Source organism: Hyposmocoma kahamanoa, unplaced genomic scaffold (genome assembly GCF_003589595.1).
Source record: "Hyposmocoma kahamanoa isolate Upper Pololo Valley unplaced genomic scaffold, ASM358959v1 89, whole genome shotgun sequence".
In the NCBI taxonomy this organism is placed as follows: Eukaryota; Metazoa; Arthropoda; class Insecta; order Lepidoptera; family Cosmopterigidae; genus Hyposmocoma; species Hyposmocoma kahamanoa.
In genome coordinates this window covers 676,385-702,917 of record NW_020654520.1, presented here as the reverse complement: position 1 = coordinate 702,917, position 26,533 = coordinate 676,385, and the positions used below count along the sequence as shown (strand labels likewise).

General features: G+C 38.2%; 1 protein-coding gene across 1 annotated transcript in view; it reads left to right on the top strand.

Annotated features, from left to right (window-relative positions):
• The window catches only part of LOC113236140 (serine/threonine-protein kinase SMG1), a 172,961-nt gene extending 146,465 nt beyond the window's left edge, over positions 1-26,496 (top strand). Inside the window, exons 2-6 of the mRNA XM_026472141.1 lie at positions 21,093-21,322; positions 23,879-25,211; positions 25,371-25,610; positions 26,024-26,392; positions 26,474-26,496. Coding sequence (XP_026327926.1) covers positions 21,093-21,322; positions 23,879-25,211; positions 25,371-25,610; positions 26,024-26,329 — 2,109 coding nt within the window. The 3' untranslated portion in view covers positions 26,330-26,392; positions 26,474-26,496. The remainder of the gene's footprint in view (positions 1-21,092; positions 21,323-23,878; positions 25,212-25,370; positions 25,611-26,023; positions 26,393-26,473) is intronic.
• The last annotated feature ends 37 nt before the right edge of the window (positions 26,497-26,533 follow it).

Genomic DNA, 26,533 nt, shown 5'->3' with positions numbered 1-26,533 from the left:
CTCGAGGAAAAGCTTTTATCAATCCACGACAATTCTTCTCAATTGTGGTTTATTCAATGTACCGCCATAACTAACTTCTACAATTTACTATGAATATTGCATGCGCCCCCCTCCAACCCCATCCTCTTTCTCGACTCCCCTCTTCGCCATCGTACTTGTGCCGATACCCGTGTGCAGACGGCGTACTGCGTTTGCTATCGTTTAGGTTAGTGTCGCCATGATTTTATACTTTTCGTAAGTTGTAAAACAAATATTATTACATGATGCTATAAATGTTGAACATAAACTAAACAGGTTTATTATACCGCAGCGATGGGTCGTAGTAATGCATCGATTCAATAAAAAAACGAAACTCTACGGCCCATCCCAACTCTTGCAATAACTCACCCGCCATTGTCAACGACATCTATGAGCACAGGTATTATTGCACCGGCATTAATGTTACTAAATCAGAAAAGTAATTAAAAAAACGTACTGCGTGGCACATTGCATATTATTATGATCTGCTCAGTTGGTAGACTAGTCGCCGCGAAAGACGCAGGTTCGAGTCTTGATTGATTGCCTCCATAGCCGAGCGGTTACCATGCTAAGCTGCCATGCAGAGATCCTGGTTTCGATTCATTACTTTATTTGTCTCGTGAGTTTGGATGTAATTTGTGGTTGTCTATGTAAGTGTCTATGGCACCCGCGATACAAGGTCTTCCTAGTCCGGAGATATGAGTGTATGCGTTATTTAATATAATTTATCAAATCGAAGGAATTTTTCTTTGTGTTCGATGTTTAACAAAAAAAATGTACAAAAACTTAAAACCTAACAAAAAATTACACGGTGTCTACACAATTGCAAATCCCAAGAAAGTCCTAATAAAAGGTGGCTTTAAGAGTACCTAGTTCATTATTTTTTTCAACCCAGCCCACGAGCGAAACGGCCTCCATTGTGAACTCAAACGCATTGTTTTAATGCTCGCGGTATGACTGTTAATGCCACTCGCACACTAAATACTTTTACCGTCCGCAATATTATTATGTATAGTCTCTGAACGCTCCATCGATAACCATATTACGAAACATTTGAAACGGTCGCGGTTAACATTATCCAAAATTTCACGATTTCAATAATCAGTGTTTGCAATTCAAAACATTGAATGCAATTTTCCTAGCATACCATGGTTTGTTCACTCTAAAATTAGCTGACGTAAATTAGTTTAACTGCCTCCGTGGCCGAACGGTTACCATGCCGGACTGCCACGCAGAGGTCCTAGGTTCGATTCCCGGGCCGGGAGAAATATTTTTATAGCCTACATTTATTTCTCTCGTGAGTTTGGGTGCAAAATGTGGTTGTCTATGTGTGTGTCCATGGCACCCGCGACACAGGTTTGCCCTAGTGCGGGGCTATGTTGCGTGTGTACGTTATTATTATTAGTTTAGACTTTAGTAGTTATAAAAATGTACGTCAATGTATACGTATACGTTCTTTTAAACAACTTTGCATTTCTGAAGGCAAAGATTCCTTAGAAGATGTTTATTATGCGATAACGGAGTGTTGTAAGAGTAAGATCTTGAGTCAACAGACTCCAGACCTAACAACATGTGTCATAAACATCTTGGCCACTTCTTTCTCCAAGGAGGGCAGGGTGCTGTATAACATATTTAAGTTAGCTGTAGGAACAAAAAATCTAATACATAGTGGATACATTGAAAAGTGACCGCTATAATAGCCACAACGTGTTGCATCGACGATTTAGTCACAAAACCACAGATAAGCTAAAGTGTCGTTTGTACGGAGACCTTTAAGCCCGCCGTTATGTCCCTCGTTAATGGCTGCTGTTTGTATGAGCTCGCTCAGGCCATGAAAGGCAACGTGACTGGTGCGAAACAACGGTAAATACACATTTTGTTTGTACTTTTATACCTTTTGTGAATTTTTGAATAGGGAAATAAGAGATAGACGAGCAACACACGGCAATCATTTTATGACTAGATTCTATAGTTATAACTTTACTATGAAACCTCAAGTGAATTTTACATAGAACTAGCGTCATCGCCACCGCGTTAAAGAGTTGTTTTATTAAGAGTTGACGGGTGATATTACTACCTCGTAAATATTAATTTTCAACGAACACGAGTGAATTGTTAAAGACGCTGTGACCTAACATTTGCAATAAACCCGAAGAACAGAAATTGAATCACCAAAATCCGTTTGAGCCCGGTAATGTGCCCGGAGCTAGCCGATGAAAATTTAAACACTTCACGATCCCGTTCTATTGGTATAAGTGAAAGCATTTTGAACTCAATCTTCGTACATCTTTATGGATATTGTTATGATGGTGTTTTACGTAATGGTAAAGGGAATTTGGAACTATCGTCCTTACAAAATCGTGTAAGCATCATTTAATACGGACACTATGGACTATTGATTCTTGTTTTACTGGTGGTCGCTGACATTTTTAAAATCTTGCTGGGAAATTGTAAAATAGAAAATGTCGAATAGAATATTATATTAATCGAACTCCTTGTGAAAGAGTTCGTCTAGGAAAGTGTTGCTACCTCATATCTCTGCCGCCAAGAAGTAATGTAAGCAGTACTGTGTTCCAGTTTATAAGGATAAGGGTGCTCGTGAAAGTACAGGTACATGGGACTTGTCAATTTATGTCTCTGAGTGACGGATATTGTGGCCCTCAAACCTTTGCGATTTAAAGCTCTGAGTGACACTGCGACTGTTATGGACAGGAATGTAGCTTAGCATCAGGCACACGACTTATTCGACCCTTTGCTTGATGTCATTAAAAAATAAAAATATTACAAGATTCCCGCAAATCTCTAGTATACACTTCACAACTACTTGATCACATCGTTTTCATGAGTATCCTTTGTCCAACTTTGCAAGTAGGCCATTCGGAATGTAAGTTAGCCTTTGCACTAACTTCGTCAGAGCCGGGGCCGCGGGCTATGCTCGCGAGGGTGCTTCACAATTTTTACCCCTAGTTTTGTGGAGTAAAGTAGATAAAAGAAACATTACAATACTGTATAACAAATAACGTTCCTAAAATCAATTGATTTCAAACATAATTTATGGTTATTGCTCTTCTTTTGTTTACTCTATATCGGTCCAATAACAATAATTCGTGTTTGAAGAAACTTGTAATGCGACTTGTGGGTCATTTATTACTGTCAATAATTGTATAAAACCACTATCTGTGAACGCACAGGCGTGTCCGGTTTCTGAGTCGGCCTTTAACTTAATGTCACTACTAATAATAAATAATACTAGTTATTTTTGGATTTTATTGATATTATTGTTGAATAAATAAAAAATTCTAGCTGGGACTATGAATGTTCGACATTTTGATAACAATAATTACGTCAAGAAACCTCACCTGTTATAGGCTCGATTTAGAACCGAAACAACGTTTTACGCACACAAACATACCCTCATATCTTCTTACCCTATTGATGGTATAAATTGATTGCCAAAAGGTAAAAAATAAAATAATAAAAGGTAAATAATTAATGGGGCTATCAACACAAAAGTGGTGTAACCCACATTCAATTTTTTTTTCTACGGTGCCACTTTATGATACTAAAATATATAATTACTTTATATATGGATACTATTTTCATGAGTAAAAAAAAATTTGGTACAAAAAAAATATGTGGGTTACACTACTTTTGCGCTGATAATCTTAAAATAATGTGCCTGACAACCACCCATTAATTATCTGGTCTCAAACGAAGGAATTCGCTGTGCTATGACTACCAGAGCAATAGAATTAACTCCTTAAACCCAGAAAACCCAGACCACAACAAATTTAGAAAAGTTCGTTTCCCAAATCGGTCTTGTCGGGAATCAAACCTAGGGCCTCGTCGCCCAGCAACTACAGGGCAAAATGTTGGGCTGTCGAGGCCATCACCGAGGTACATGCCGATTGTTGCCCAGGATGCACCAGACTTATGGAAGGGACGGATGGAGGGGACCGCCACATACACACACATACACACAACATTACATTTTAACACATGTACGGGTGCACATGCGTAGACCTTCTCTTTACAATGACCCATCGTTGTATTCATTACCTTTGGATTCTTATCAGAATTCAAGATTCATTCAGGGCATAGAGATTCAGTAGCAGTAAGCTCTTTAAGAAAGAGTTCGTCCACGGAAGTACTGCCACCTTACCTATTTCTGCCGCATACATAATGCAGCAGAGCATTACTGTGTTCCAGTTTTGAAGGGCAATGATGCTGGTAATTACAGACACATAGGGCTTGTCAACTTTTGCGTCATGGTGACGGGCGCAGTAACCTTTGTTATTTAAAGCTTTTAGTGGCACTGCAACTGTTATATACCGGCGTGTCGCTTACCACCAGGCCCCCGAGTTGTGCGCCCCGTCACTTGGTTTCATAAAAAACAATATCATATTATAAGCAGCAATAAACTTTGACAACCATATTTTGTGAATCTTCAATTTATGTAAACAGCTTTTGAGTTACTCGTGTATGGCGCACTTGCTTGGTAGGCTTTAGTTGTATTCCGCTGTGTATTGTAATGCGATTTTCATAAACGTTCCCGGTATCAACATTTGCCTCTTATCGTTGCTGTAATTCTGTATGTGTTACTAAAATGTTATTAGTATGCTTCTGAAGTTTCTTATTCAACCAGCATAAATCTGAGCCTAGACTAGTTATAAATTCCAACCCCGCCGACCGCAGTGTAGAAAAAGTTACAAAATGAGAAAATATTCTAAAAACTTTCGTGATTATTAAATGTTGACCTAAATTACGTACGATACATTAACGAACGCATCATTTTCTCAATATACTTTGAGAAGTGAGAACCTATTTTTATTATCTCCTGTGTCAAGTCCTGTATAGTGGCGAAATAAGGATATTTCAATAAAACTTGGCAAATAGATGTAATTCCACGTACTCTTGTACTCTCTACTGAGATTATCAAAGAATCCATTCGCACCAACTGATGAATCCCTTTAACCTTAATAAACAAACTATAGGATAAATTAAACTTAAGTGAAACCGCGGTCTGCAGCCAGTGCATAGCATTCACCAAGTTTTAATGAAGTGTCGCGTCGTTGAACTAAAAACCGAGGAACGATCGCTTGTTAAGTTTGCGCACCACACGCGCTATGCCAAGCTGCACAAATGCCGCTAAGTTCAATGTATGAAAGTCGCCTCGTGTTAGTACCATTCAAAGAGTTAGGTCTTTTTTTATGTAAAGTAGACACCGGTTTGAAAACGGCCGACCTTTGCCGAACGCATTAAGATCGAAGCAAAGCAAAAGTTTTTTTTTACACCAAGTCATGGGACTAACAAGTCGTGCGCCTGGTGTAAGCGATACGCCTGTCCATAACAGTGTCCATTGCAGTGCCACTCAAAGCTTCAAATCGCAAAGATCTGAGGGGCACTGCCACTGCGTCCGTCATCCTGAGACATAAGTTGACAAGTCCCATGTGCCTATAATTTCACCAGCACCCTTACCCTTGAAAACTGAAACGCAGTAATGCTAATGTAAGATGGACGTATTTCCCTGGACGAACTCTTTCACAAGGACTCCTACTGCTCTACAAATTTATAATTGTGTGGAAAAATTAAATAATAAATTAAGTATTTGTGGGAAAAACTGCTTGGTTAGTCATACAGACCTACCGCTTGGTACAAAGGCCTTTCGAAACAAAAGAAATTGGCTATAGTCCACGTATTTTCAGGCAAGTAGATTGCGGTAAATATGCAATGCTGATGATTACCTCAATGGGTATTACGGAAACATATGAAGGAGGAGCTCCGATCGGATTCTCAATTGGGGTTGGGAAAAAGATCCCCGACAAAAAATAAGCTTAACTAAAAATTGGTACCGAAACCAAATGCGTTTGTTCAGTAAAGCGATCCCTGCTGAGTAGAGGAACACAAGACTATTATGCAAGTGAGTGCCATAACTCTGGCGTGGGGTTGTGGTGGCAAGCTAGACTTTGTCGCCTTGACGCTCTTGCCGGACTCACCAAATGTAAGCAGCTTTACTAACTTATACACTTTTACAACTGCTTATGGATGAGTTTTGCAAAGCTTTGTTTAGTTGATGTTGTTGCCGAAACTTTGTGGCTTACAAACAAAACGCGCCTAAGCAGAAGCTTTTTCGGACCGAGCGCGAGCCAATGCATGCGAAAACGAATCCTAAACTAATAAACCCTTTACGAGTAAAATACAACGTTAATGTATGTCACTTTTTAATATCGGACTTCTTTGATTGTTTATTGAAAGATTTTGACGTAATTTTTCGTACGCTTTTCTCCGATTTGGGTAGGCAGAAGCTATAGACTGGGACCCTTAAATTCCTGACAAACCCCTTTTACTTCGTCCTTTCGTACCAGTCATTATACACGCCTGTTTATTCTGACCTTTTTGTTTTTTGGTGTTGCCAAACTGTTTGGCAACGTAAATCCTTTTTCTCTTGTTACAGTTTCTATTACTTTGTGTTGTAAGCTGTTTGTACCTTTATAACCTAATGGTTTCACACACCGCCTCTCAAGCAGAGGTCGAATGGTCGATGGGTTCGAATCCTGCCTCGCACTTCTAAGTTTCTCGGAATTTATGTCTGAAATTTACCATGAGCTTTTCGGTGAAGGAAAATATAGTTAAAAAACCTGCACGTCAAAAAAGGTTCACTACGTTCGGAAAACGTGTGAAGTCCCCAACCCGCATTCGTCTAGTGTCTAAACCCGTGCCCAGCAGCAGAACGCATAGATGAGTTGATGATAAAGATGTAAAAAAATAAATACGAGTGATTTTGTTGAGTTTCCTAGAGTTCTTTTTGTTTCAAGATTATTTATAAACCCAAAAAAAAAACGTTCTGCAAAAATGTTTATATGAAACTTTAAAAGTTTTAAAACCATGTTATCTTATATACATATAACAGAAAACTGACTAACTACAACCATCAATGTTAGTTTGTATATCGCGTTTACGGACTTTGAATATTTGTATGCAAAACAGGATTAAAGTACATCTGCGCGGGGCGCGCTCGCAATACTGCACTTTTAATAACAGTAACTTAATACATGTTCTAATTAAACTTTCTCCTACGCCCCGCAGGCTAAATCTCAGATACTCATTATTATTCAGCAAAACTAAAATGAAAATCCGCTTTAGTACAATCGATGCCCTGAGATACCTGACCCACCGACCTTTTGCTTTTGAGAGACTTCTGTCGCATTCAACAGAAAAGTGTAGAGGAATTCCAGCTTTTTGGTTGAAATTTGTATTTACGTAATGCAATTGAAAATCAAATTAAAAACCAACAAAATGAAGTCAGTCAGTGAGTCACACCAAAATGAATTCTTTCGCTTACAGGTTAAAGGTTAAGTTTGTTAAACACCTTTGTTCACATTGATCTACTCAGAACCGAATTGACCGTTATTGGGTCAGGTATCATAGGGCATTGACTGTACATATTGGATTCATGATCTTAATTCGTGTGCGTACGCGCGACTAGAAATAACTCTTTGAATTCAGAGTTCTTCGTTTTGTTTCTTACAGTTACTTACGGTACCTTATTGTTTCTAAAGGTCACCTTTTACGCTGTGTTTTTCTTATATACACAACCGTGTTTATAAGAAAAACGTTGAAGAGAAGGCCGTCTGCTAGCCTTAGCTATTTATGTATGCACTGTTGAATTTTAAACTCTTATCACTATTGCTAGATTGCCATTGCCCTATGGCAATCTCTATCTATAGAGTATTGTTATCGATTTAACTCGAGCATAATTGACAATAAAAAATTTAATGGCATCTCTGGCAGCGGCTATTTTAGTTGCTTTTGGGCGTTTGTTATCAAGTTAATGCTTTCTGTAGTGTAACTATGTTTTTATCCGACAATTTATAGTATTCGTTCGGTAAATAAGACTCTTCACAAACCTTAAACAGAACTAGTATGATATTGTTAGAATAATTTATTTAATATTATTTATTCTATATTAATTATTATTTTAATATTTAAAATGTCGTTTCTTTAAAATAAACTGACTCCACAATAGTGACACAACAGCCGAAAAAAGTACGTTGGACAAAAAATGTCATTGTCATAATCAAGCTTTTATATATCCCACTGCTGGGTACAGATTTCCTCTAAAGAAACTCCATTACGGTGGTCCAATGCGGGTTGAGGACTTTACTCTTTTTTCAAGGGCATTGAACCTTTTTCGACAGGTTTTCTTTCATTAGTTAGAGATAATTATTTCTACTAAACATGTTGTTGCTTTTTGTTTCCATCTACAATATATTTTCAGTCATAATTTTAAGACAACCTTACTATTCTTTTGGATGTCATGATAAGCCACTAAAGCATAAACTCAGGAGACGACCCTTGACATATGCGGTACTAAATGTTCAGGCGATGTTGTACTTGACTCTTTTCTATCTTACTTGCAGTAGGTGAATAGAATAGAATAAGCTTTATTGTACACTAAATAAAAAACAGTAACAATAAAAAACATAGTTAAAGGTACAATCGGTGGCGTTATCGCTAGACAGCTATCTCTTCCAGCCATCCTTGTAAATTATTGCGAAGTTACAGATGTGAAGGTGAATACAAAATTACCACACACAACGAACTGCTATCACGTTATACGCGAGATTTAATACTGTACGGATGCACAGAGCATCGTTACAGAGCGGCACCGTGCTCGCCGAGAGCTGCGTTGCGCTTGAAAAAATACTGCGAATTTTTGTTACGCTGCTGCTGCAATGGAAGAACAATAAAAATACAAGCGCAAAATAAACCACATTTCTTGTGTGATCCTCTGCGAATTTAGTTTCTGAAACATTTTTGTTCTCTTTTCCTATTAAACTTTAGTATAATAAAGCACTTGCAAGTAACTACAAATGTATACAATTGGATAAATAACTTTCCGTCAATAAGAAATATATATTCCAAACTTTGTGAATTTTCTTAGCTATTAAAAATGAATGCAACAACATTTTTCCAATATTTCTCCATTATGTTTTTAATCTTTATTTGCAGACGGTGGATCGCACTTTTGCCGCCTACTGTACGTTTTCCAAAGTATTCAATATTAAAATGTGATTTCGTACTATCGCATATTTCATTTTTCTGCTTCGACGACGTGCTACAATATAGCGCTCAGTGTGCGCTACGCGCCTAAAGCGTAGCACCGTAGCTCGTAGCCTGCTCGCCAATATTTGTCCATTGTGCCGTAGCAAATTCTATTATCGTAGGTACTAAAATATAGTATTGTTTTGAAGAACAGATACCCGTATTTATTGTGAACACGCGCGGTCAACTGTACAAGTGTATAATAATATAGTACGTATATTCGAATTGACGAATTTCATAATATAAACGCATAATGTGTAGAATAAAAAAAATGTATTTGTTAGAACATAATATGCATATTATTTTCCAGAATACTGTTTAATTTTATTAAGTATAATTAGGTACACTGTATTTAACCTTCAAGCAAGTGCGCAATTCCCAATAAAATTTACATTAATTTGTGCTCTACATTTCATTGCATTTCAAATTAATTTAAATTAGCATTTGTACTGACATAATTTTAATTTCATATCTCTGTTCATTATATAAATTACCCGCTCTCAAACTTGGTGCTTCCTCTATCTCATGAATGTATGAAGAACGGCTTGAGATTGCCTCAAACAATAAACAAATATTTGTATAAAAGAAATGCCTTGTTGATATTAAAACCTTGCACCCGTCGCGACAAGGTCGCAAGCTCTATTTGTCTCAAGCGATAGGTCAAGGGCGGCGTTTGTTAGGGGCCCCGGCCCAGCAGCGAAAACCTCCGAGCGGCCCACACTGCGCTACCGTATAAGCAAACTTGTTTACCGTCAATACCGGTTCTAAACAGACGCATTGAGACGTGAGTCGTGGAATAATGATGCGAATGAATGATGTACATGTCAATGTAGAATGAACGCAAGTGGTTCTTATCGTGTTATTCCTCTATCGTATTCTGAACCTTTTTATTTATTTATTAAAGGACAACCAACAACATCAACAACAACTCAAATTTAAAAAATCTATACTTATCTAAGTCAATTACAGGATATGACTGAAGCTTGTGACTGTGTGACCTTCTTACACCGTCATCTCACCTTTTTGTATCGTATCATTTTTTCTTTTGCTTGTATTTAAATTTTAAATTTGAATTGTTCCATCTTCCTTCACTTTCTCATTTGTGCTTCGTAACCACGGTCACTCTCTGCTTAACCGCGATAGCGGATAGAACTACTAAATCAAATCGTCTAATTTTTTATTCTTTTCAAGTTTAATCATAATACAATGAATGTAAATCATGTATCGACCATAATGAGCGAATAACAGTCTATCCAATATCTGTAATTCAATATAATAAAACCCGATAAGGGTTTTTTTACTTCACCATTTACTTTACGTTAAATAAATTTGTGGACCGGAAGTTTCCTGTTTTACTGCGGTGATCCTGATCACGGTTGTTAGGGTTACAACCCTTTCAAGCTTAAAAATAACATGACCTGATATAGTGTGCTTATGTTTTAATAATTACGTTCAACGTAAATAAGTATATTGCAATTAGTGCCTAAATTTAAATCTATTTACTGTGACATAATAATAAAGTCAGAATTATTAAAAAAATGTATAAAAGGTAAAATTTTAAAAGAACAATTTATAATTTAAGTTATAGTGATAGGGTAATAAAAATTCTTAAATATAACAACTTATGGTGAACAAATTACTCCACTAATTCGTCGCTTAAATTAATGTTTAGTATGTGCAAAGATGTCAATGGTACTGAAAAACTTATTGTACGTAGTTGTTGTCGACTAACTTTTTTTTTCTAACTTTGTTGTTAACTTGTTGCAATTCACTGAGTTGACTTTGCCTAGAAATGCACAAGAGCGTTCATTATGACAGTGGCAATTTCCAGGTCCGCGCTAGGCGTCTTAAGTCTCATGTATCAATTCTATCTTATGTTCAAAGGTTAGGCAGGTAGCAAAGTCATGTTTTCAGTTTCCACCCAGACCGCCGCGCGTTTCGCGCCTATACATTGTTAATTTGAAGCTCCTGCATTTTTTACGACTGCACGGAACAAAATTTTTCACCCCCGTCATATTTCAAATTGGCGGATGTTTTTTATATTTTATTTATTTCATTCATGACACCGGATTCGCCAATCTCTGAGCTCGAGCGTAAATAACCTCGACCAAAAATGGATTACTAGTTTTATTTTGAAAAATATATATGACTAGAATTTAGCAAATATTTCAAGGAAGCGTATTTTCGCACTAACACACATCTTGAGTGCTCTTCTTAAACTTGTAATTACCTAATAATTATATTCATATTATATAAAATAAGGTACAGACGGCAGCACATCAAGAAACACATTGAATAATCTTGTTCTGTAGCACTGGAGGCGATATTCGAACAAAAGTGTATAGCTTTATGTGTTGTTGACTGTACATACAAAGGTTAGTAGAGGGTTTTCGCTTTCAAAAGTTGAACAGAGAGCTGATCATCATCACCATTTCAGCCAACTCCTACTAGACAGAGGCTTCCCCCATTGAACGCCATAGAGAAAAGGCTATATATAGGCTATCGAATCAGAAATGACCAACATAACTCCAAAGAATTGCAAAGTGGCAGTGGGCGGGACACATTGCTTTTAAAACGTATAGCCGATGAGGTCAAAGAGTTATTGAATGGCGACCGCGTACCGGAATACCACCTACTAGGTGGATCGACCTGCTAAAGGTTGCGGAGATTTTTACGGGAGCCTGAGGAGTACATCGTACAATAAGCGCCATCTAGGTTTTTTTATTGTTATCACTAGAAATTAAAGTGGCTTTAATAAATTGCAGCCTGTCAATGCAAAACAGTTATAAAAGTAGGTATCTGGTACTCGTCGTGACATCTGGTGTGCCAATAGGTACTAAATATTCGACTACGCTGGTTTGTATCGCGATTAGCACTCCTCTTGAATTATTGATCCATGACGTTACTTCGAAAGTCATAGGTACAAACCGACAAGGATTCGATCCTTCGACATATCAATGTGCTTTGGCTGCTTCTCTACAGTTTGGATGCTTCTGAACCGTTCCCCCACTGGGTTACCTTTATACAATGTACAAGTGTTTAATGTATTACTGAGATTTTTTATGAAATAACTCCACCAGTTTTTATTCAACTGGGTTCTAAAATCCTTCACTAGATGTCGCTAGCGGCGCAGAATGCCGATATCTAGTTCAAAGATCTTTAATATTAAATTTTACCCATTATAGTGGAACTATAATGATTTATATCGAAGTCATCGATGGCATCGGCACGCGCTCGTATAGTGCTCGAGGACAGCAGCCAGTTCCTGTACCATCCGCTAGGGGGTGCTGAACGCCTTTGTAAATATATTTCTCTTGGCTTCTGTAATTCTCTTCATGCCCGGGCCCGGGTACGACCTTATAACCTCTGTAACTTGTATTGAAGTATCGAGTTCTTAGGTTTCCACGATTGTTGCACGTAGGAAATTAAACTATTTTTCCAGATTTAAATCGCGTATATTTGTTTTTCAAACAAACCGACGTTTCGGGCCCTTTACAGGTCCCATGGTCACGGTTGTGTAAATAAATGTATACCAAAAGGTCATATTTTTAAGTCTCCGTGAGTTCAAAGTTAGTTACTCGTATACAAAACTGCGCTGGCGTGAAGTTTGACATTGGAAAAAAGACAGAAAGAAGCAATATCCGGTCCGAATCGACCGAAACGGGACTCCTTTCATTTACACGAATTACGCGACAACTAGTCTACGAGAAGGAATACGTATGGAAACTTGGACAAGACCCACACATAATATTGTAATGTTCAGGAACGTTTTTAAAAGTGTAGTTTTAATTCTGACGATTATTGGTAGTTTAATCAATAATTCAATCGATTTTAATATTTTTGTATTGATGAAGTTTTTTTTTTCGGCGAGTAAGGCATGTGTATATACGAACACTTACCAGGAGAAGACTGAAAACCTGTAATTTCTAGGTAAGAGGCGTTTCCGCGCGACAGCTTTAGGCTCAAAGGTAGATAGACATGGATGTAAGAAAACCCTGTTACTATTGAGAAAGTATAATTAAAAAAGTTCATTGTTTAACTTAAATTGTAATTAATCGTTTCTAACTAAATAACGATTTGAAAATCCGGAGTCGTCTTCTCAAAAGAAAAATGTTTTATTTTATTATAACTAACTAACTGCCTCTGTGGCCGAACGGTTGCCATGCCGAACTGCCGCACAGGGGTCCCGGGTTCGATTCCTTAATTACTTAATTACAAGTATAATTGAGTTTCATTATCAAGTCATTTATACGCCCCACTGCTGGGCACGGGTCTCTTTTCAGGCGAGGGTTTTGGCCGCTACGTTACTGGCCCAATGCGGGTTGGAGGCATCACATGTTTTTGGAAGATTGCAAACTGCGACTTGCAGGTTTGAGAGGCGGCAGGACAAACCATTAGGCTATCACGACTATTAATTAATGTAATTGAGCATGCATTCATTAATCTTGAAAGTTTTAGAAGAAGAATGTACATACGTCTCTACGCGGTATCTGCAAGAAACGCGGACGTAAGATCCCAGACGAACTAGGGCTTTTCTAATAGGCTATAAATTTAAACGTCTGCCGGTGGCGATGGCGGCCGGCGAGGATAAGCCAGCTCGCTTGGCTTATGTGACTCTTTATGGCTCATATGTTGTTCGAAACGTGCTTAACGGATTGTTATTGAACTTCATGGGTATTGCATTTTCTTACCTAACATATTAAATATTATATACACACACACGAATGCACGCACGTAAACTCACACATGCGCGACACATACATGAGCACGTCCGCACAAGTGCATACGGACTTACTATTTCGACTCATCGCCATATTGTTTATTATACAGCCTAATTAATTTTATTTAAAAAAATAATAAAATTATAACGCCTGAACATCTGTAACACATGTCTAGTTACCTAGTACAGACTCTAGTCATATTTATCTGATAATTAGTTTATTTTGTTAATTATATTTAATTCTAATTCAAAATTGTTGTCAATCAATGGATTTGGTACATCTGAAATAAATGTTTATTATTATTATATTCAAGGAACCTTCCTTTTGAGAGAGTAAATAATAGTTATTTTTGATACAAGTGCGGAAAGTTAGTCAGTATTCACGAGTCTCGAGCCAGCCAGCCGAACCAGAGGCGAGGGTCAAGACTCGAGACAACTGAAAATAACAAATCCGCACGTGTATCAAACGACGTTTTTTTAATACATATGCAAAAAAACTACATTGAAAGTAAAATAAAATAGTGTATTTTAGTGGCGCGACACGCAGCGGTCTCGCGTAATACTCACCTCCCGGTCATTGTTAATGCTCAATCAGCCAACTTTATGGTATTTTTAAATGTAACCCGTTGTTTTATAAAATACCTATGCAATTAAACAACTAAGATGTTTGTAAGTAAATATAAGTTTTAATGAGGAATGACTTACGTCACAAAGCACATAAATATTAAATAAATATACAACCTCTTTAGTTCTGTGTATAAGACTTGAAACAACAGTGAATTAAAAAAATGGAAAAGTGAAAAGCACTAGTGCGAAAAATCCAACTTTCGGCACGATTTGTAATGCTTAATGATGAAAAAAAAGATGCACGTTCAATTAAGCGATTTGTCGTGCATTACTTATTTATGTAACATAAGTCTCTTGGTATATTTTATTCTTATTGTTCTTGACATTAAATTGACAATGATAACTAATTGTGTTTGTTAAATTATTTTAATTCGTCGAAAAACTAGAATAATTTCAATAATCACTTAATCACACATAATAAGAGTACAAAAATTGATGCGGTGTAAATTCAGAACGCATCCGAAGATAAACTTTTTCTTTTCATTAAACAAGGTTTTATAGTTGAATTGTTTTTCTTTCATCTACCATTTCCCTCGCTATAGTGAGGTGAAAAGTTGTGTGTTTCGCTCGGCTGCAAAGTTGTTTAGCGTCCCTCGCTTCGCTCGTGGTTTAATCTTTGCTTCCTTCGCTTGCTCAGGTTTCAACACAAGCACTCGCGGCAAACAGCACCTTTGCAGCCTTGCATAACAAATAACTATATTATATTATTATACATACATATTACATACAAAAGTGTTTGAGATGATGCGTGGTGACGAGGCGAAACATGTGTGTCAGGACCGTGGCATGTTCAACTGTTTTTAGTAGCAGTGGAGCTCTTTGTGAAAGAGTTCGTCCAGGGAAGTTACCTATTTCTGGCACTAAGCAGTGATTTACAGTGTTCCGGTTTTGAAGGGTGCTAGTGAAATAGGTACATGGGACTGTCGACTCGGAGTGACGGGCGCAGCGGCGATATCTTTCACAATTTTGCGATTTAAATCTCTAAGTGGCACTGTCGTAGACAGGCGACGAGAGGCACGACTTGCTCGTTCCGTCGTTTGGTCTCGGCCTACGACGCAGACGGGAAAAGGGCGTATAAGTGTATGTATGTATGTATAATCTATTGTCAAAACAGGGTTCTATTTATTAAATTACCGAAATAACCAGAGTCTTAAAAAACGTGAAAAATTCGTATAGCTGGTCCCAGTTGTATGTACATGTATGTACATTGTATCGGTACACTGGCATCCTGCTAACTATAAGGTTTGGTTCATATCTCTGTTTAATAGCATTGTTTTCTTTCAAACCCACCGTACCCTGACCGTAACCATGATGGTACGTTGGGTATTTTGTTTAATTAAACAATACCACAGGCTAATAACAACAATCCCCTACTCGCAACAATGTAATCCCTTGATATATTGCCCTGCGTAATGTTGCTGATCGGAATTTGATGCATGTAGCCGAAAATCCGATATAGCAATACTGGCAAAACTAACTAACTAAAAATGAAACACCAATGGGACTTTTGCAATCATGTATAGTTTAGTTTGCTATTAATTCCTTTAACTTTAAAGGAAATCGTTCAATTGTTGAACTATCTATAATCGAAATCGCCCATGCGTTGCCATAGCATACCCGTCCGATGCAAAACGCAGGAGTGGGGTTGGGATGTGAGGTCGGGATCGTCGGGGAAGACGTTTGCACGTTTGAACTTACCAAATATCTAAAATGTGTCAGATTTAAAAGTTTAATTTTGTTAATTTGGTATGTTTTGTAACAAGTTATGGGACAAAAGTTGTTGCTTATGATATTAGTAATATAGTCCTGCGAGATTGTTTGTATTTTGCAAACCACTCTGTATACAGAGTCATAAATCCTGTTCACGCGCTTTGAGAGATAGTAGCACCTACCTTAAGAACTATATATTTCCCAGCACAGAGTGGAAGTTTTTGAAAGAGAGCGCAGAACTTTAGCTAAATTTTACTAACTATTAGAAGATTTTATTGAAAACCGTTCGTCAAAGTACGAATGGTTCAAAAAAGTTTTTTTTTTTTTCGAAATTTTCAGAGTTCACATTATATCTGTGAAATGAACGTTGTATAGATTATTCTAATTGTAATTTGGAATTGAATAGCTGTTATTCGATAAGTGTTCCGCTAATAGGTTTATAAAAAAGTTGGTCAGCCCGCTCAAGCTTGGTGGTTTTGCGGAATAACAGTAAAAATCGGTGACTTTGTTAATTTCTGATATTACAAAAGAACATACAAGCAACAAATTCATATTCGTTAATTAATTGCGTCACATGGGTAATATAAAACTTATTAAAATAATATAAAGTGCAGCCATGAATCATCCACGGCACCGCAACTTATAAATTTCATTCTTATTGAACTAAAATCTTAAAAAAATATATTAATACAATATCAAATTAGTTTTAAATTAAGTAAAAAAGTGGTTTAAAAAATTGAAAGTATTAATATTATCAGTTATATAATATCATTGGTTAAGAGTATCAAAACGAAAACAACACCTGTTATAACAGTTTTGAAATATCATGGATCATTTTATTATTCATATTATTTAGTCTCAGCTCTCGAAAAAATCTTGCAACGTCTAAAAACATTTTTGTACCAACTATTTTGAGTAAGTTTAATGTTAAAAGTTTTATTTTTAACCTCATTTTGAATGCTTTTGTTAACGTTGTTATATATTTTTATACACATGGTGTAATAACCACAGTTATGCATTATTAATTTTGATGCTGGATCTGGGTATTTTTTGTTTAGGTTGTAAATTTGTTGGTTGCTGTTAGTTCGGAAAGCGGCGTCTGTTTTTCTTAAAAATTTACTCATTTCTAAGGTGCAAATTGATGACAAAGTAAGAAACTTAAATGAAAAACTGGTAACTATTTTCGTGCCTAGCGACATAGAACCTGCCTGTAGAGAGTAGCCAGGTATGTACAGTCTAACTTCCGAGCAGGTAAGCGCGTGTTGTACACAACACATGTATATGTTGAAAGTTAGTAATCCGGCTCGATGAATTTACTTTTCGTGTACATAAGAGGCTTTGCCGACTACCCTTATTAAAAAAAAGATTGTTTTGGGAATATGTACAATGAAATATTCACCGTTAGATTCTATCAGTAAAGTAACCCTTGACGTAGTGCGTGACGTTAATAATTGAATACGTAGGGTACGTATTTTTTACGTTCAAACTTTTTAAAAATCTTTTATTTAATTTGGGCTTTTATCGCGTAGCGATACTGCCAGCTCCATTATTACAGACCATCTCTAATTTCACTTGGATTTATTTTTAACCGACAAAAAAGGAGGAGGTTATCCATTCGACTGTATGTTTTTTTTTGTATGTATGTTACGCGATAACTCCGGTATTTGTGAACCGATTTTCATGATTCTTTTTTTGTTGGAAAGGGGGTATTTCCATAGTTCATTTTGAAGAAAATCATCCACCTCGAAGGGTGGCTGTTCACGCATGAAGATTCTTTTTTATAAATAGCGCCTAACTTTAATTTAGGAGCAATTACTTGAATGGTTGATTTTGCTATTTCTCCTATTCAAGGCGTTTTTCTCTCAATATACTTTAAGTAGTATCGTAGTGAAAACCTATATTTATTATCTCCAGTGTCAAGTCCTGTATAGTGGCGAACTAGGGGATATTTCAATAAAACTTAGCAAATAGCCGTAATTCCACGTACTTTTGAGGTCGGTTTTTTTAGTACTCTGTACTGAGATTATTAATTAACATGAGTATTAGCTTATACATTCCATTGGCCAGGATACTACTATAAGGCTTTGATAATATGAAGTATCACATGCCAACATCCTGTTAGTCTAATTCCAGCCTCTAGTTTTGTGCGTCTTCGTTCCGCTCTGAAGCTGGTACATTCCTCTAAAGCGTGGTGGGTCTCTGGTATTACAAGTAGTACAGTTTGGGAAGTCTACTATCTTCATTAGGTGACCGAACGCATTAAGTAGAATGTGTCCGGTCTGCAGTCTCATACTAATGACCAGTAGAGGCCGGTTCAGTCTCATTTGTGTAAACCAAGGTATCTTTCAAGGTTCAGCTTGTATAGTTTTGTACCATATACTTTTTTCAACAGATCTCTTATCAAAATCTTCTTTCCACATCGCGTCTTTTACCTACTAAACTCAACTTAAAAATATTACGTAAAAATGGCATCCATCTAGGGTTATTTCGCAATCTCGCTTTAAAGCAAGATTACCATCTAACCTTACATTAGTGAAAAATTCTCATTGGTAATTTCAATCATGAAGCCCTACTACGCCGGAGGTCCTAGGTCCGATTCCCCACTCAGTATAGCATAGTTATGTCTGGTGTGATAAATAATAAATATGTAGAGTGTGACGCGAGTTCTTGTGCATGAGTAGGCGTTAAAAGTTCATCCATAAATATCTCCATTCCACCGATTGCCACGGACTATTCTATGACAAGTGTAAAGAGATATTTTTTTAGAGGAGAAAGCACTCCGATGCAGTGGCAGTACCTTCTCTAGAAACTTTACATTGAAGTGACACGGAGACAGACGAAGGTTTTACAATTCTGGATGTGTGTCTCGCTTTCAGCAGTAACGAGGATAGCCTGTTTGTTTTTTGAAGGATCTGTTGAATTATTGACAAGGTTATTAATGGTAAACAGTACAAATACACACTACACTACCCCTACCATGTTTTAAAATTATTTATTATTGTGACTGCTAAGTCTGAGGCTGCTAAGACTGTACTGTACGTTTTGGTCAACTTGATTAATGCATTAAACTAAACACATGTATCATCCAAGTTCAGTAGTTAAAATCTTATACCGAAACTAGGCATGTCAACCGGAAATTGCCGCTGAAAGTGGGACTCGGCCAAGCGCGGCGAATGCTGACCTTTAATCATGCTAAAATTGACTTGCTTATTGATCTAAGTATTTTGAAATAGTGTTATTATTATTTTAAACTGTAGGACTTTGTGTTTTAATATACATTGACTGTAATTTCAGATGTGTAGAATTAAAGCGTACGCAAAAGAACTTAGCTATCCAAAGTTAAAAAATTTCAAGCCACGATACCGCAGGGCCACAGCTTTGCATTACATTTTTTACCTTCAACATAATGTCATAAATTCGTACCTATACCGTCGTGATGAAAGGATATGCCAATCGGCGTAAGATACTCGCTAACTGTTGCCCCGGCTGCGGTAGACGTACGTTATTGCCGGGAGGCAGGCACCTTTTGTGCAGTGCACATATATATTTATAATGCGTAATATATAATAGCGGTAGGGAATTACTAACCTCATCTCTGAAACCTTATTCTAATACAGTCTCAATGGTTATTCCTTATTTACCGCCCTTAAAAAAAACTATCTTAGAAAATTACAAATATAATATGTACGTTCACCATGCAAGGTGCCAAGTCGCTACAGGTATACAGCACTCAGAATTTACAGTTAACCAATGAAATACAAAGTTCTAAAATTACAGCATTAATTAATTATAAGGTAAAAAAAGTAAAGATCAAAAAAATTGCTTACGCATAGGAGTAAAACGTATGTCATTGTATGTCTGGTCACAGTCAAGGCATTGTATGACTGCATGTGTCTGTTCAAAGGGGCATAGTTTCCTAGTTCAGTCCGGCTACTAGACTAGGCACGTCACGAGGAACGTTCAAATTTATAGGGCCAGTGCCTCAGGCAACGATATATCGTTGTATACGGAGATATTAATAATTCTACGTCTGATTTCAAGAGAACGCATACTGAAATTACTTTGGCGAATATTATAATATATTTATATTGGTAGAGACGGTTGGGGTCTAAGCGAGAAAACGAGTTAAACTACGTCGTATCCGTTCGTTTCTTTCGCAGTGGACTCTATAATGTGGATTCCAAACCAACGATGCATATTTCAAGCTACTACGTATCAATAAGTGTGTACATAATCGTCTACATCATTTGAAATCGCAGTTTATTCAACTAATGGAAGTGTGAGGGCGCAAACGAATCGCGGATTTAATCTACTAGCGGTAAAATAGTATACGCCGTGGTCATGGATTGCCGCACCGGAATACACAGGAGATGTTAAATTTGCATCTGTGTACGATATTTTTGTTAATTCATTAGTGTCCTTCATGGACTAATGATATGTAGTCATGTTCATCTAGTGACAGGTTAAAAGCTTTTTCAGCATCGTTCGTCTTTGTGATTGTCAGGTGTCTTTATAGATTTTTTAAGCAACTTCCAAAAAGGAGGTTCTCTGTTAGACTATTTATTTGTGTTTGTTACACGATAACTCCGGCATCGGTGAACCGATTCTGATGATTATTTTTTTGTGGGAAAGAAGGTACCTGAATATTGGTCCCATTTGAAGTAAAATTTTCCACTTCTAAGGCTGGTAAACTAGGGGATGAATCCAATTTCGCGCAGTTTCCTTTGACCGATTTCAATAAAACTTGGAAAATAAGTGTAAAAAAGTTATAACATTTAAAAGTTTACATTAGTGTACTTTGACAACTGGAAATTAGATCTTGTTTTTGGACCTGTAGATGTTCTGGCCAAGAAAATATACTTCACATGTATAAAGTGATTTGACAAATACTAACTCCAGTGTTTGTCCATAGGGTATATTCCGCCTGGCATGCGAACACGTACTCCGTACAATGCGACGTGGTCGGGAAACTCTGCTCACTCTGCTGGAAGCCTTCGTTTACGACCCGCTGGTGGAGTGGGGTGCCGGGGCCGGTACCGTGAGCGGAGGACGTCGCAGGCGCAACCAGAGGGACGTCCGCGCTGCGCTGGCGATGTTGGCTGTGAGGGCGCATGAATTGAAACACCATATCAATGACGTCACGTGAGTAAACTTATTGGTATTTATAATGCAAGAAATTCACACCTACTCAGGTTTCAACTAAGATTCTCCGTTTTGAGTAACAGTTTTTTTTATTTATTATAATTTGTCTAAATTAATTCGATAGTAAACAGAAAGCGGAACCTAAAACTGAAATAGTTGACTTTAAATACTACGTAAATTTGAAGAGATGCATAGCGGGAAGATTTTTGTTTTACCTGAATTCACACCCGGCGCTGGAACCTCGCGCCATCACACCTCGTTAATAACCTTGAGTACATTATTCAACGACACGATCGCGAGTCGATATTTCATCACAACCGCCTATTTACATCACCGACAGGTCGCTTTATCGCCATTTTATTTTAAAATATTTCCTTCGTATTTTATGCTTTGATGATGATTGTTGTACAGGCTTCGAAATTTAAATTGTAGTATGAATGGGAGTGTCCCACATTTCGAATATTTCTTGGCTTTATTCTTGTGCCGATATTATACAATAATATATATATATAATATCGGCAGAGTAAAAACCCACAATTTTAACCTTTACAAAACAACACTATTTTAACCTTTGCTTTCGATTACGTCGGGTTTTTACTCTGGCAAAATAAAAACAAACTATTACTGTAAAAACATCTATAGTCCAAATTATTACCTTAACAAAACCCTGCCCCAAAGTGGAATATACACATTGTTACAATGCAATACAGTAAAGAAGCTATTCTCCCTCTATGATAGGCAAAAACCTGAACCTCCACTCGCCATGCTCCTGACAAACCTCTTCCATTCGTCCACTCGCATTAGCCTCTTCATCATACATGTTTATTATTGGTACTTTTAACCTGCCCTTTTTTAAAGACATGTCCAATCTAATCGAATCTATTCTAATTCAATCTAATCTAATCTAATAACATAGCACACACTCAACATAGCCCCGCACTAGGGAAACCCTGTGTCGCGGGTGCTATGGACACACACATAGACAACCACAAATTACACCCAAACTCGCGAGAGAAATAAATGTAGGCCATACAAATATTTCACCCGGCCCGGGAATCGAACCTGGGACCTCTTCGTGGTAACCGTTCGGCCATGGAGGCAGATATATATATATAAGTTGGTTTAAATTATATCAATTTTTTATCAAACGTAAATGAAGTTGTAAATTCAAAATGTTGCACTACGCGATAAGGGTCCATGAGTTTTGACTAGATTTATTTCGATCCAGATATTGAGGGCACTTTTCTTCTACAATTCACAGGCAATAAGCACATGGCATGTCTTTACGAGTGCGATAGCCAGAGGCCGAAGCTTATACATAAAGAATAACACGTCATACACACTCCCGCAAATGTTTGTGACTACCCACCTCTCATCCTTGTGAGTTTCACGACATGGCTCGTTTTTGTTCGTCGTTTGTGTTTACCATTGTTGTGTATTGTCTTTAGAACCCTGTATTATTAAATGGTAACAAAGTTTCGTAATAAACTGAAAGGTTTTCATTGTTTAATGAAAATTATTTGACAAAAGCGGTAAAACAAAAGTTTTGACGTTTAACGAGTTATATCCTTTCTCAAAACCACACTTAGAAATTGCGACAGGGATTCGGATACATTTAATATTCTAATGGATATCTTCGCTAAGACGGGTAGAAAAGAGTGTGTCTTTAAACTTTCAAATATTTGAGTGCACCGCTAATAGGGCTTGCTCCCTAGAAATCCCGGTACTGGCGAGGTGCAATCAGTCCCGGTACCGCAATTATAGATTTCCTGTTCTTCCAGTTGTAACAAGGCGACCTATCTACGAGCTATAAGTAATACCGCCCGTTGGCCCGGTTGCACGGACGCACGTTACTACCATTGATATGCTACATAAACTTATTACTTAACTACAATGTGATTTTACGATATTATGTTGTGTTAAATTTAATAGCAATTGTCTTTCAGATACATATATTTTGAATAAAAACCTGTGGTATGATTAGAGAAAAAAGTTTTTCTTTATTATTTATATATTATTATTACATAAATCATTAAATAGGTACGGATAACCCGGAAAAAACATACTTACTGGTTACAGTTTAGGCTTTTTCAAGAAGTACCGGAAATACCGGGAGTACCGGTACTGAGCTGAGCCCTGCACCAAATTTTAGGAACCGGACCGGTTCTGCAAGCCCTAATTGCTAATGGTTACGTAGACTCATGGCTTATACACCCAATGTCATGCAATCAATTTGTGTTAAAAAATCTCCCAACAATCCCATTTTTACGTTGCTTACGACCATTGCTCTTAATAGTTCACCGGGAATCTGATATATGTATCATCCCTATTGACATTTTCGGCACTACTAGCCTCTCATATATTATTAATACGCTCATAATGTAATGTACCATTGTGTGGATTATAATCATTAATGTTCCGCTCAAAGTCTCTGTGAATACTACGCGCTTCCTGTCGCTCGGGTTCCCAATCGAATTATTTAGTGCTTCACGAAGTGACATTTGTCCACATTAATCATTCACTCAAGGGAAATGTTTGATCTACGTTTTGTTGCAGGGAACAATTTCTGGCCGTCCTACCTGATGTCAAACAATGTGCAGATAAGTGGCTTCAAGAGAACGAAGAACTGAAGTCCGTGGAAACGAGACTACAAGAATGTCATCAGCAAATGAGTTTAATAAAAGAAATAGAAGCATATGGAACGAATCTGAGCAGCCATCCGCTTTACGCTATTTCACAAAAATACACTTCCTACAAACAAGCGAAGAATGCCGTAGAAGATTCCATGAAGGCGCTTGTAAAGATCTTGAAAGATTTTGATACTCAGATTGAAAATTTTGCAGCAACCAACGAAGCAATAAACGGACCACAACTAATGGCTTGGGTACAAGAATTCTCTGGAACTCACGAGGACGATGACAAACCAATCTTTGACCACATTAAAGAGTTCCTGACAAACGCTGGACAAAGCTCAATGATATCACAATGTGAACAAGCAGAAACTGAACTAAATCAAAGCATGCAGCAAACAAATCTTCTCGTCCGATCTTGCTTGGAATTGTTGTCTCAATACGTGGCAGTTTCACAATATTATCCTCAAAGCCGCACGGAGTATCATCACGTAGTCATGTTTAGAAAATACCTTGCAACTGCCCTTGAAAGTAAATCTCCTGAAGTTTGTCGCGAAGTAGCTAATCAGGTCACGGCTTTAGTCAATTCTGATACAGATAGTAATGACCGAGCGCAACAGATTGTCGCTTATAACTATCGCCTGCAAACGATCAATGCAGAAACGGCTACGAATTTAAATAAGTCGTTTGAAAGGCTCCAACTAGAAGGTGGCCCTGACGCCATAATGATTGCTCAAGAAGCGTATAGGGAGGCCAAGGCTAACATCAGCAACTGGGTGAGGGCTGAAGAAGGAGCAGCATCGGCATTAGAATGCGTGGTGGTCGGAATGCTCTGCAACTTGAATAGAAGATACTTGATGTTGGAAAATGGAGCTCAAAGTGCTGGAGACTGCCTGGTCGACTTAACGTCAAGAGAAGGAGAATGGTTTTTAGATGACATGAGCGCTTTATCAATGCAAGCAGTGGAACTCCTATCATTGTTGCCTTTACAGTCTGCGTCGGCAGAAGACGCCGCTATGCCAGTAGCAGTAGAATGCGTCCGCAACGCTAACCTCCTACTGGCAGATTTAGTACAGCTCAATTACAATTTTAGCACAATAATTCTTCCCGAAGCTTTAAAAAAAGTGCACTCAGAGGACCCGTCAATATTGATGATGATCACTGAACTGAACAATGTTATTATGAACACTCCAGTGCCCCTTAACGATCTCCTGGGACAACTGGAGATGCACCTTAGATACTTAGTTATGGATATGGAGGTAAGACATCTTAAATAGTGTATTTGTAGTCCAAACTATGTAACTATAGCAGTCGTCTGTTACTGTAGCTTGAATCTAGTAAAACAAAACAAAAAAAATTAAGATTTAAATGAAAATTCTTTAATAATATTTTCACTTCTCGACATTCCCTCTCTACAGTCTCCAACCAGCAGCGCCCAACTTCTAGCCGCAGAATTACGTACGCGCTACGAAGCACTCCTTTCGGCATCACCATCCGAAACGGAGGGCCAATCTGCCGGCCGCATGCTGCTCATGGGCTTCAACGGACTTTTCGCGGCTGTTGAACTAAGGGCCAGGGAGCTGGCCGACCATCTTGCATCGCCCGTACCCGCGGCGTGGAGAAAAATTGATCACATTAGTGATGCTATGCATATGTCGGTAAGTGGTTTTTGTACATTCGAATTTTTATTTTCATATAATTCATGGGAGCAATACGCCAGGTGTTTTGTTTGTAAATGGCGGAATGAGTTTCATAAAGTTTTGCGCATCCCGGAAAAGAATATAAAAAAAAAATAGAAGTAAGTAGGTGATTTTATCAAATTGTGAACGTTAGACATAGGAGATGAAACTATTTTTTCGGATTGAAATCGCGTATATTTGTTATTTTATACGCGCGATCTGTTTTTATACTAACCAGTAAAAAGTAGTTAGTGTAATAATCGTGAAAACCTAAGAACTCGACATGTGAATGTTAGCTTTTGTCGGAAGTAGAGCTTAACCGGTTAATGCGAGAATTTATCGGAAGTGGCGTTACTAGTTTACATATTGTATCGCTCGTAAAAACTCGACAGGCGGCTTTACAAAGTCCGGCACTACGAGCGGTACTGGAGGACATATTCCTGGTTCGGCGCATCCAAACGGTGGCGGAGGTGTTCGCGATGTGCGCGCAAATGGCGTGCGCCTCGGTCGGCACGGCGCCGGTGGTCGTCTACGACGACGGCGCACTGTGCAAGCCCGTCAGAAGGTACGTACTCCGAAGCGGCCGGGCGGCGGGGCCGGCAGCACCGCGTCAACGCACTCGGCGACCCGCAGGTTCACGGCGGAATACGTGTCGCGCTGCGTGCTGGGCGTGCACTCGAAGGCGCTGGCGACGGTGATCTGCCTGCTGCTGCGCCGCGCCAGGCTCGACCTGCACGCCGAGGTGGAGCAGAAGGAGATCGGTGAGTGGCGCCGTTGGGGCCGCGGGGGCCGAGGGGGCCGCGGGGGCGGCCCGCGCTTGAGCCCGGCGTCGGCTTCCGCAGGGGCCTCGTGGAGCGTGTCCCTGGAGTCGCTGTGCGAGAAGGCGCGCGAGGGCCGGCGCG